The sequence below is a fragment of the Lolium rigidum genome, chromosome 1 (genome assembly GCF_022539505.1).
Source record: "Lolium rigidum isolate FL_2022 chromosome 1, APGP_CSIRO_Lrig_0.1, whole genome shotgun sequence".
Classification (NCBI taxonomy): Eukaryota; Viridiplantae; Streptophyta; class Magnoliopsida; order Poales; family Poaceae; genus Lolium; species Lolium rigidum.
The window spans coordinates 285214022-285224980 of NC_061508.1; the positions used below are offsets into that span (position 1 = coordinate 285214022).

Below are 10959 nucleotides of genomic sequence, written 5' to 3' on the forward strand. Positions count from 1 at the left end.
TACAGTTGCTTGAGTTATGAGACGGGAAATATTTCCACACTTCCTATTTATTTCAAAATATGTTCATGACAGCTCCATAGCTTGTAGTCCAATTTCAATTAAGGAAATGTAAAAAAAATAAGCTACTAAGTTCAGCTTTTTCATCCCCTTGCTAGATAGGTCTGGGCTTTCATTCTTCACATGCTTTTCCCAAAATTTGATGGCAAGGTGTTTGGAACTAAACTGTACATCGTGTCAGTGATGTGTGGATGCCGCAGAGCAAATAATGTGTGCAAACTCTGAAGCAACCTACTCTTCCAATTTGCGTACCAAGATAGAATATATTTCCAACCCCTCCACAAAGACATTTATAATAACCTTTTGACAGTATTCTCTATGTTGCTCGTACCTCGTAGCACCTTATCTTTTGGTTGAAGGGATTAAATCTCTGATTTCAATAACGGAACAAAGCCTACAGCTGTCATAGAGATTGAAAGGAAAATGACAAGCTCATACTACTGGCTATCACATTTAGATGGCCATGGCCATCTCTTTTTAGAGAAGGACACACGTTTCTACTAGCTAGAGAATATCGAGTAGAAATATAGAAACTAAAATCATCCTCAAATCTTGGAACTCTAGTACCTGCTACGCCTCAACACTTTCTCCCATGCGCGGACTTGAGAAGATCAGCCAGCACCAGAGGGCAGCTTGCCGCCAGGTGTTTATACCCCTCCGTCAAAAGAACAGCATCTAGAATCGCCGGACTGCTGAGGATGAACTCAACACACTTACCCTTCAGCTGCAAACAATTGTGCTGCTCAGCTAACGCCAGAGTTGTCGCTGCCGTGTCGACAGCGACGGCACGAGAGAGCTTGGCCTCGCAGATCAGCTTGAGCCTGTCGAGGCCGTACCTGTCAGCAGCAGCAAGGAGATGCTGAGCCATCACCGTTGACGCCTCCTGGTCCTTTTCCAGTTCAGGGACCGTGTCTGTGTAGATGAAATGAAGCAGAGTCTTGAACACGGTCGCCTCCATGTCCTCGATCTCCACGCTTTGCGAGCTCTTCTCCTTCATATCCCCAAAGAATTCTGCCATAAAAACCCGAGACCTGGCAGCCAGTATGTTTTTGTGTGCAGCAAAAGACTCGCCAGACACGAGGAACGTGACGTCCGCTCCGGTCCGGCTCAGCAGGAGTTCAGCGAAGTGCAGGTGCAAGTTGATGGGTGGCGCAATCACTTGTCTGGCTGGGATTGTTGGCACGGGTAATTCCTTGAGCACAGTGACTGCGCACTGGACGGTCAAACAATCGTCCCTGAGATAGCCGGACGCTGCCAGATCCTGTCTCTCCATGAGCACTACCGTATCCTGGGGAGGGAAATGCTCATTAACCCCGAACACGTGTGACACGCTCTTTTCTTCGGATGGCTCAAGTACGCCTCTCGTATCGACCAACCGGCAGCCCAGAGCAGCCCTCACGTTGCTGGTCGGGGGTTCACTGAGACAGACGAGCTTCACTGCTAACCACTTCGACGCCGAATTCCAGCGAATAATATCATAATGAGAAAACCGCTTGGAACACTTCGGAAACAAAGGCTCGCGATAACCAGTCCCGAACACCAACGTTGCAGGATACAGGCGAATTTCCCACTCGTACCCACCAACATTCCATCTGGATTTGATGCAACCGTCATCGCCAATGCCCACGGACCGCTTGGTCTTGGTGCAGATGGTTGTGCTCGCGCTGTAGCCGTCGACCTTGAGAAGCCGCACCACGCGCGCAGCACCAGTGAGGTTTGTACAGGCATTAGCCATGGCAGAGGCTGCGCAGTGGATACGGGGTGCAGACGGACGCTGGCAGCGTGAGCAGTGTTTGTTTTGTGGAGTGTGCGTCTCACTATACGATCTACCTGCACACTTTATACCCGGCTGCAATGTGAACCGGCGACTGCTCGGGGAGAGCGAGAAGAATGCGAATCGATGCTCGTTGGAAGTTGAAACAAACTGATGAATAAATGAGGAAGGCCAACGACCACCGCTGGCATGGTATTAAAAGGTGATTATTTATTGGCAAAACTTGGGCGTGGCTGCATTGACACTATGAAAGAGTAGATTTTTAGCGCATTTCCCTTTGAGGCACATTATGGAACTGCCTCTAAAGATGATATATTTAGAGGCATTTAGATAATTGTGTCTCTAAAAATAACATATTTAGGAGCATTTCAAGGGAAGTGTCTCTAAAAAACAGGTATATTTAGTGGTACTTGGTTGAAATACCTCTGAAAATAGGTATATTTAGTAGCATTTGGTTCAAGTGCCTCTAAAAATAGGTATATTTAGGGGCATTTGGTTGAAATGCCTCTAAAAATAGGTATATTTAGGGATATTTAGTTGAAGTGTCACTAAAAATAGGTGGTTGAAGTGCCTCTACAAATATGTATATTCAGAGTCATTCAGTTGAAGTGCGCCTAAGGATACCATATTTAGGAGAATTCGACTAAAATGCGTCTGAAAATAGATATATTCAGAGGCATTTTCAGGTTGTGCCTTTGTAAATGGCATCTTCAGACGCACTTTAGTTGAAATGCCTCTGAAAATGCATAATGCACAAACAGAAATACAGTAGTGAAAACCCTAAATACACAGTACATAGTAACCATCAAACTAACCAGTGCACGTTGCTTAGCAGTTGGGTGTGGTGGATGTTGTTGTTATTTACCTATACACAAAACATACTTGCACACAAGTCTTTGTACAAAATACACAAGACATATATAAACATAATACACAAAACATACTAATGCACAAGACATACCTAACAGGACATTGTTCGTCAGGGTGTAAGTGGCACGCCAACGGTGTCCCACCAAGTTACCGTTTGTGCCCTTTAAATAAAGGACAGTGCTAGGAATCCCCCGGGGATTTGATTTCCCAGCCTCCTGATTCCCGTGCTGATACGTGTCTTTTATGCTACACGGTAGCAAAAAAATTCCATTTAGAAAACGGTTCGTTCACGAAAGAAAAGAAAAAGGTTGAGTTCGCCGGACACATCACCGGAGACTCGCCGGAGACCATGTAGCAAAAAAGAAGTGCTATTGTAGCAAAATGAATATCGTCGAAGACATCGCCGGAAAACTCACCAGAGACCTCGTCGTAGACCCTCGTAGCAAACATATTATTCAATTATAGCAAAATCATAAAAATATTGTAGAAAAAAATTATTCGCATGTTGCAAATCCTCGGAGACATCAACGGAGACCTCGCCTGCAGCCGGTAAAATCACTGTTTAAGTTTGCAGCAACTCCGTCCGCCCAAAATAGCAACGCCTAGAATTGCCAATAGCAACACCCGCCGCCTATGGTAGCAAATCAGTCGCTGGTAGAAAAAAGCCGCCTTCCGCCGCCTCTTCCACGTTCTCCTCTGGCCATGGCGCCGTCCGTCCTTGGCCTCGACATCTAGATACTCACATAACACTAGTAGAAAACATGGCTTTCGTCCAGGCCTTTTGTCCTAGCCCAGTCTGGAGCCGGGACAAATGGCCTGGCCACGTCACCCCGAAACCAGCTGGAGGCACGGGGCCTTTTGTCGCGGGTCATGGCACGACCCGCGACAAAAGGGTCTGAGGCTTTCTGCGGTCCTGCTGACACCCCTTTTGTCGCGGGTCGTGCCACGGACCAGGACAAAAGGTCCAGGCCTATATATACATAGCCAGCCCCCCCACCTCTTTACATTTTTTTTTCCTTGGTGGTGAAAGGTGGAGGTTTATGCTAGCTCTTTTTTTCTTCATGTGCACAAGAGGCGTTTGATGAAATGTTTGTGAGGATGCTACTTGATTTTATTTGATAAGATTTCTTCTCTTTTTGATCCGAAAAGGTTAGCAACTATTTTCTCGTATACATAGTCCGCACAATACTAATTTTAGCATGGTGATTGCATCTGATACATAATTGTACTTATGGTGCAGATGAGTCATCCATGGATGTACGGTAACCGATGCGATCCCACTTTCAGAGAGGGCGTGAAATCTTTCTTGCTTGTGGCCGAGGACAACAAGTCGAAGCAAGATTTTATTTGTTGTCCATGTCTGAAATGTAAGAATGAGAAGGATTACTCTTGCTCAAGAGACATTAAGAGCCACCAGCTTCGGTTCAGATTCATGTCCGACTATAATGTTTGGACCAAGCACGGAGAAGAAGGGGTTATGATAGAAGACGGCGATGAAGAAGAAGATAACGATGACCAGTACCGATCTATGTTCTCTGAATACAATAATACCGCAATGGAAGACAATGAAGAAGAAGGAGGTGAAGAACGGGCACCAGATGATCCTGGTGATGATGATCTTTTTCGGGCTATTTCTGATGCAAGGAGAGATTGTGGCATTGATACGTCTCCGACGTATCGATAATTTCTTATGTTCCATGCCACATTATTGATGTTATCTACATGTTTTATGCACACTTTATGTCATATTCGTGCATTTTCTGGAACTAACCTATTAACAAGATGCCGAAGTGCCGCTTGTCGTTTTCTGCAGTTTTTGGTTTCGTAAATCCTAGTAAGGAAATATTCTCGGAATTGGACGAAATCAAAGCCCAGGGGCCTATTTTTCCACGAAGCTTCCGAAGTCCGAAGACGAAACGAAGAGGGGCCACGAGGCAGCCGGAGCATAGGGCGGCGCGGCCCCTGCCCTGGCCGCGCGGCCCTATGGTCTGGGCACCTCGCGCCGCCTCTTGACCTACCCCTTCGCCTACTTAAAGCCTCCGTGACGAAACCCCCAGTACCGAGAGCCACGATACGGAAAACCTTCCAGAGACGCCGCCGCCGCCGATCCCATCTCGGGGATCCAGAGATCGCCTCCGGCACCCCGCCGGAGAGGGGAATCATCTCCCGGAGGACTCTACGCCGCCATGGTCGCCTCCGGTGTGATGTGTGAGTAGTCTACCCCTGGACTATGGGTCCATAGCAGTAGCTAGATGGTTGTCTTCTCCCCATTGTGCTATCATTGTCGGATCTTGTGAGCTGCCTAACATGATCAAGATCATCTATCTCGTAATTCTATATGTTGCGTTTGTTGGGATCCGATGAATAGAGAATACTTGTTATGTTGATTATCAAGACTATGTCTATGTGTTGTTTATGATCTTGCATGCTCTCCGTTATTAGTAGATGCTTTGGCCAAGTTGATGCTAGTAACTCCAAGAGGGAGTATTTATGCTCGATAGTGGGTTCATGCCTCCGTGAATCCGGAGGAGTGACAAGAACCACTAAGGTTATGGATGTGTCTGTTGCCACTAGGGATAAAACATTAGTGCTATGTTCAAGGATGTAGTCACTAGTTACATTACGCGCAATACTTAATGCAATTGTCTCGTTGTTAGCAACTTAATACCGGAGGGGGTTCGGATGATAACCCGAAGGTGGACTTTTTAGGCATAGATGCAGCTTGGATGGCGGTCTATGTACTTTGTCGTAATGCCCAATTAAATCTCACTATACTCATCATGATATGTATGTGCATTGTCATGCTCTCTTTATTTGTCAATTGCCCAACTGTAATTTGTTCACCCAACATGCCGTTCGTCTTATGGGAGAGACACCTCTAGTGAACTCGTGGACCCCGGTCCAATTCTCTTTACTCGAAATACAATCTACTGCAATACTTGTTCTCATCGTTTTCTCGCAAACAATCATCTTCCACACAATACGGTTAATCCTTTGTTACAGCAAGCCGGTGAGATTGACAACCTCACTCGTTTCGTTGGGGCAAAGTACTTTGGTTGTGTTGTGCAGGTTCCACGTTGGCGCCGGAATCCCCGGTGTTGCGCCGCACTACATCCCGCCGCCATCAACCTTCAACGTGCTTCTTGGCTCCTCCCGGTTCGATAAACCTTGGTTTCTTTCTCGAGGGAAAACTTGCTGCTGTGCGCATCATACCTTCCTCTTGGGGTTGCCCAACGAACGTGTGAAATACACGCCATCAAGCACATTTTCTCGGCGCCGTTGCCGGGGAGATCAAGACACGCCGCAAGGGGAGTCTCCACTTCTCAATCTCTTTACTTTGTTTTTGTCTTGCTTAGTTTTATTTACTACTTTGTTTGCTGCACTAAATCAAAATACAAAAAAATTAGTTGCTAGTTTTACTTTATTTGCTATCTTGTTTGCTATATCGAAAACACAAAAAAATTAGTTTACTTGCATTTACTTTATCTAGTTTGCTTTATTTACTCGTTGCTAAAATGGCCAACGCTGAAAATACTAAGTTGTGTGACTTCACAACCACAAATAATAATGATTTCTTATGCACACCTATTGCTCCACCTGCTACTACAGCAGAATTCTTTGAAATTAAACCTCGCTTTACCGAATCTTGTTATGCGAGAGCAATTTTCCGGTGTTAGTTCCGATGATGTCGCTGCCCATCTTAATAATTTTGTTGAACTATGTGAAATGCAAAAATATAAAGATGTAGATGGTGATATTATTAAACTAAAATTGTTCCCTTTCTCATTAAGAGGAAGAGCTAAAGATTGGTTGCTATCTCTCGCCTAAGAATAGTATTGATTCATGGACTAAATGCAAGGATGCTTTTATTGGTAGATATTATCCCCCGCTAAAATTATATCTTTGAGGAGTAGCATAATGAATTTTAAACAATTAGATACTGAACATGTTGCTCAAGCTTGGGAAAGAATGAAATCTCTGGTTAAAAATTGCCCAACCCATGGACTCGACTACTTGGATGATCATCCAAACCTTCTATGCAGGACTAAATTTTTCTTCACGGAATTTATTGGATTCAGCTGCTGGAGGTACCTTTATGTCCATCACTCTTGGTGAAGCAACAAAGCTTCTTGATAATATGATGATCAACTACTCTGAATGGCACACGGAAAGAGCTCCACAAGGTAAGAAGGTAAATTCCGTCGAAGAAACCTCTTCCTTGAGTGATAAGATTGATGCTATTATGTCTATGCTTGTGAATGATAGGACTAATATTGATCCTAATAATGTTCCATTAGCTTCATTGGTTGCACAAGAAGAACATGTTGATGTAAACTTCATTAAAAATAATAATTTCAATAACAATGCTTACCGAACAATTCTAGTAACAACTATAGGCCATATCCTTATAATAATGGCAACGGCTATGGTAATTCTTATGGGAATTCTTACAACAATAATAGGAGTTCACCCCCTGGACTTGAAGCCATGCTTAAAGAATTTATTAGTACACAAACTGCTTTTAACAAATCTGTTGAAGAAAAGCTTGGGAAAATTGATATACTTGCTTCTAAAGTTGATAGTCTTGTCTGTCGATGTTGATCTTTTGAAATCAAAAGTTTTGCCTAATGAGAATTATCATGATAAAATTACTACTACAGCAAATGCCATTCAAGTTAGAATTAATGAGAATATAAGATTAATGGCTGAACCGCGTGCTAGGTGGGATAGAGAAGAAAATGAAAAACTAGCTAAAGAGAAGAATATAGCTAAAGTTTGGACTATTACCACCACTAGTAATGCTAATGCTACACATGTTGCTGCACCTCCTACTAATACTAATAAAAGAATTGGTGTTAGCAATGTTTCCACTTCTAATGCAAAGCGCGAAAAACTGCCCGAAACCGCTAAAACCGTCGAAACCGCTCGTGATAAAGTCGCTGAAATTTTTTCCAACATTGGGGATGATGATCCCATTGCTTTAGATTATAATGGTTTGAATTTTGATGATTGCCACATCTCTGAAGTTATAAAGTTCTTGCAAAAACTTGCTAAAAGTCCTAATGCTAGTGCTATAAATTTGGCTTTCACGCATCATATTACAAATGCTCTCATAAAAGCTAGAGAAGAGAAACTAGAGCGCGAAGCCTCTATTCCTAAAAAGCTAGAGGATGGTTGGGAGCCCATCATTAAGATGAAGGTTAAAGATTTTGATTGTAATGCTTTATGTGATCTTGGTGCAAGTATTTCGTTATGCCTAAGAAAATTTATAATATGCTTGACTTGCCACCGCCGAAAAATTGTTATTTGGATGTTAATCTTGCTGATCATTCTACAAAGAAACCTTTGGGTAAAGTTGATAATGTTCGCATTACCGTTAACAATAATCTTGTTCCCGTTGATTTTGTTGTCTTGGATATTGAATGCAATGCATCTTGTCCCATTATATTGGGAAGACCTTTTCTTCGAACCGTTGGTGCTACCATTGATATGAAGGAAGGTAATATAAAATATCAATTTCCTCTCAAGAAAGGTATGGAACACTTCCCTAGAAAGAGAATGAAGGTACCTTTTGATTCTATTATTAGAACAAATTATGATGTTGATGCTTCATCTCTCGATGTTACTTGATACACACTTTCGCGCCTAGCCGAAAGGCGTTAAAGAAAAGCGCTTATGGGAGACAACCCATGTTTTTACCTACAGTACTTTGTTTTTATTTTGTGTCTTGGAAGTTGTTTACTACTGTAGCAACCTCTCCTTATCTTAGTTTTGTGTTTTGTTGTGCCAAGTTAAGCCGTTGATAGAAAAGTAAGTACTAGATTTGGATTACTGCACAGTTCCAGATTTCTTTGCTGTCACGAATCTGGGTCCACCTCCCTGTAGGTAACTCAGAAAATTATGCCAATTTACGTGCATGATCCTCAGATATGTACGCAACTTTCATTCAATTTGAGCATTTTCATTTGAGCAAGTCTGGTGCCATTTTAAAATTCGTCAATACGAACTGTTCTGTTTTGACAGATTCTGCCTTTTATTTCGCATTGCCTCTTTCGCTATGTTGGATGAATTTCTTTGATCCACTAATGTCCAGTAGCATTATGCAATGTCCAGAAGTGTTAAGAATGATTGTGTCACCTCTGAATATGTCAATTTATATTGTGCACTAACCCTCTAATGAGTTGTTTCGAGTTTGGTGTGGAGGAAGTTTTCAAGGATCAAGAGAGGAGTATGATGCAACATGATCAAGGAGAGTGAAAGCTCTAAGCTTGGGGATGCACCCGGTGGTTCACCCCTGCATATATCAAGAAGACTCAAGCTGTCTAAGCTTGGGGATGCCCAAGGCATCCCCTTCTTCATCGACAACATTATCAGGTTCCTCCCCCGAAACTATATTTTTATTCCATCACATCTTATGTGCTTTTTCTTGGAGCGTCGGTTTGTTTTTGTTTTTTGTTTTGTTTGAATAAAATGGATCCTAGCATTCACTTTATGGGAGAGATACACGCTCCGCTGTAGCATATGGACAAGTATGTCCTTGGTTTCTACTCATAGTATTCATGGCGAAGTTTCTCCTTCGTTAAATTGTTATATGGTTGGAATTGGAAAATGATACATGTAGTAATTGCTATAAATGTCTTGGGTAATGTGATACTTGGCAATTGTTGTGCTCATGTTTAAGCTCTTGCATCATATGCTTTGCACCCATTAATGAAGAAATACATAGAGCATGCTAAAATTTGGTTTGCATATTTGGTTTCTCTAAGGTCTAGATAATTTCTAGTATTGAGTTTGAACAACAAGGAAGACGGTGTAGAGTCTTATAATGTTTTCAATATGTCTTTTATGTGAGTTTTGCTGCACCGGTTCATCCTTGTGTTTGTTTCAAATAAGCCTTGCTAGCCTAAACCTTGTATCGAGAGGGAATACTTCTCATGCATCCAAAATACTTGAGCCAACCACTATGCCATTTGTGTCCACCATACCTACCTATACTACATGGTATTTTCCCGCCATTCCAAAGTAAATTGCTTGAGTGCTACCTTTAAAATTCCATCATTCACCTTTGCAATATATAGCTCATGGGACAAATAGCTTAAAAACTATTGTGGTATTGAATATGTAATTATGCACTTTATCTCTTATTAAGTTGCTTGTTGTGCGATAACCATGTTTACTGGGGAACGCCATCAACTCGTTGTTGAATTTCATGTGAGTTGCTATGCATGTTCGTCTTGTCGGAAGTAAGGGCGATCTACACTGAGTTGAATGGTTTGAGCATGCATATTGTGAGAGAAGAACATTGGGCCGCTAACTAAAGCCATGATTCATGGTGGAAGTTTCAGCTTTGGACAAATATCCTCAAATCTCTAATGAGAAAAGAATTAATTGTTGTTGAATGCTTAAAGCATTAAAAGAGGAGTCCATTATCCGTTGTCTATGTTGTCCCGGTATGGATGTCTAAGTTGAGAATAATCAAAAGCGAGAAATCCAAATGCGAGCTTTCTCCTTAGACCTTTGTACAAGCGGCATAGAGGTACCCCTTTGTGAAACTTGGTTAAAGCATATGTATTGCGGTGATAATCCGTGTAGTCCAAGCTAATTAGGACAAGGTGCGGGCACTATTGGTACACTATGCATGAGGCTTGCAACTTATAAGATATAATTTACATGATGCATATGCTTTATTACTACCGTTGACAAAATTGTTTCATGTTTTCAAAATCAAAGCTCTAGCACAAATATAGCAATCGATGCTTTTCCTCTATGAGGACCATTCTTTTACTTTCAATGTTGAGTCAGTTCACCTATTTCTATCCACCTCAAGAAGCAAACACTTGTGTGAACTGTGCATTGATTCCTACATACTTGCTTATTGCACTTATTATATTACTCTATGTTGACAATATCCATGAGATATACATGTTACAAGTTGAAAGCAACCGCTGAAACTTAATCTTCTTTTGTGTTGCTTCAATACCTTTACTTTGAATTATTGCTTTATGAGTTAACTCTTATGCAAGACTTATTGATGCTTGTCTTGAAGTGCTATTCATGAAAAGTCTTTGCTTTATGATTCACTTGTTTACTCATGTCATATACATTGTTTTGATCGCCGCATTCACTACATATGCTTTACAAATAGTATGATCAAGATTATGATGGCATGTCACTCCGTAAATTATCTCGTGTTATCGTTTTACCTGCTCGGGACGAGCAGTAACTAAGCTTGGGGATGCTGATACGTCTCCGACGTA

The 10959-nt window shown here is 42.0% G+C and overlaps 1 protein-coding gene across 1 annotated transcript; it reads right to left on the reverse strand.

The window, feature by feature from the left end:
* Window positions 1-634: 634 nt before the first annotated feature.
* LOC124695267 (BTB/POZ and MATH domain-containing protein 1-like) lies at window positions 635-1792 on the reverse strand. Its single transcript, XM_047228132.1, has 2 exons — window positions 1598-1792; window positions 635-1504 (listed from the first exon to the last, which is right to left on the reverse strand). Exons 1-2 carry the CDS (start codon window positions 1790-1792, stop codon window positions 635-637), a joined length of 1065 nt encoding a protein of 354 aa, XP_047084088.1.
* Between the last annotated feature and the right edge of the window lie 9167 nt (window positions 1793-10959).

Coding starts and splice junctions, on each gene's coding strand:
- LOC124695267 (XM_047228132.1), bottom strand. CDS start 1,792: ATGGCTAATGCCTGTACAAACCTCACTGGTGCTGCGCGCGTGGTGCGG. Junction 1,505..1,597: donor GCCTGTATCCTGCAACGTTG/GTGTTCGGGACT, acceptor TCGGCGTCGAAG/TGGTTAGCAGTGAAGCTCGT.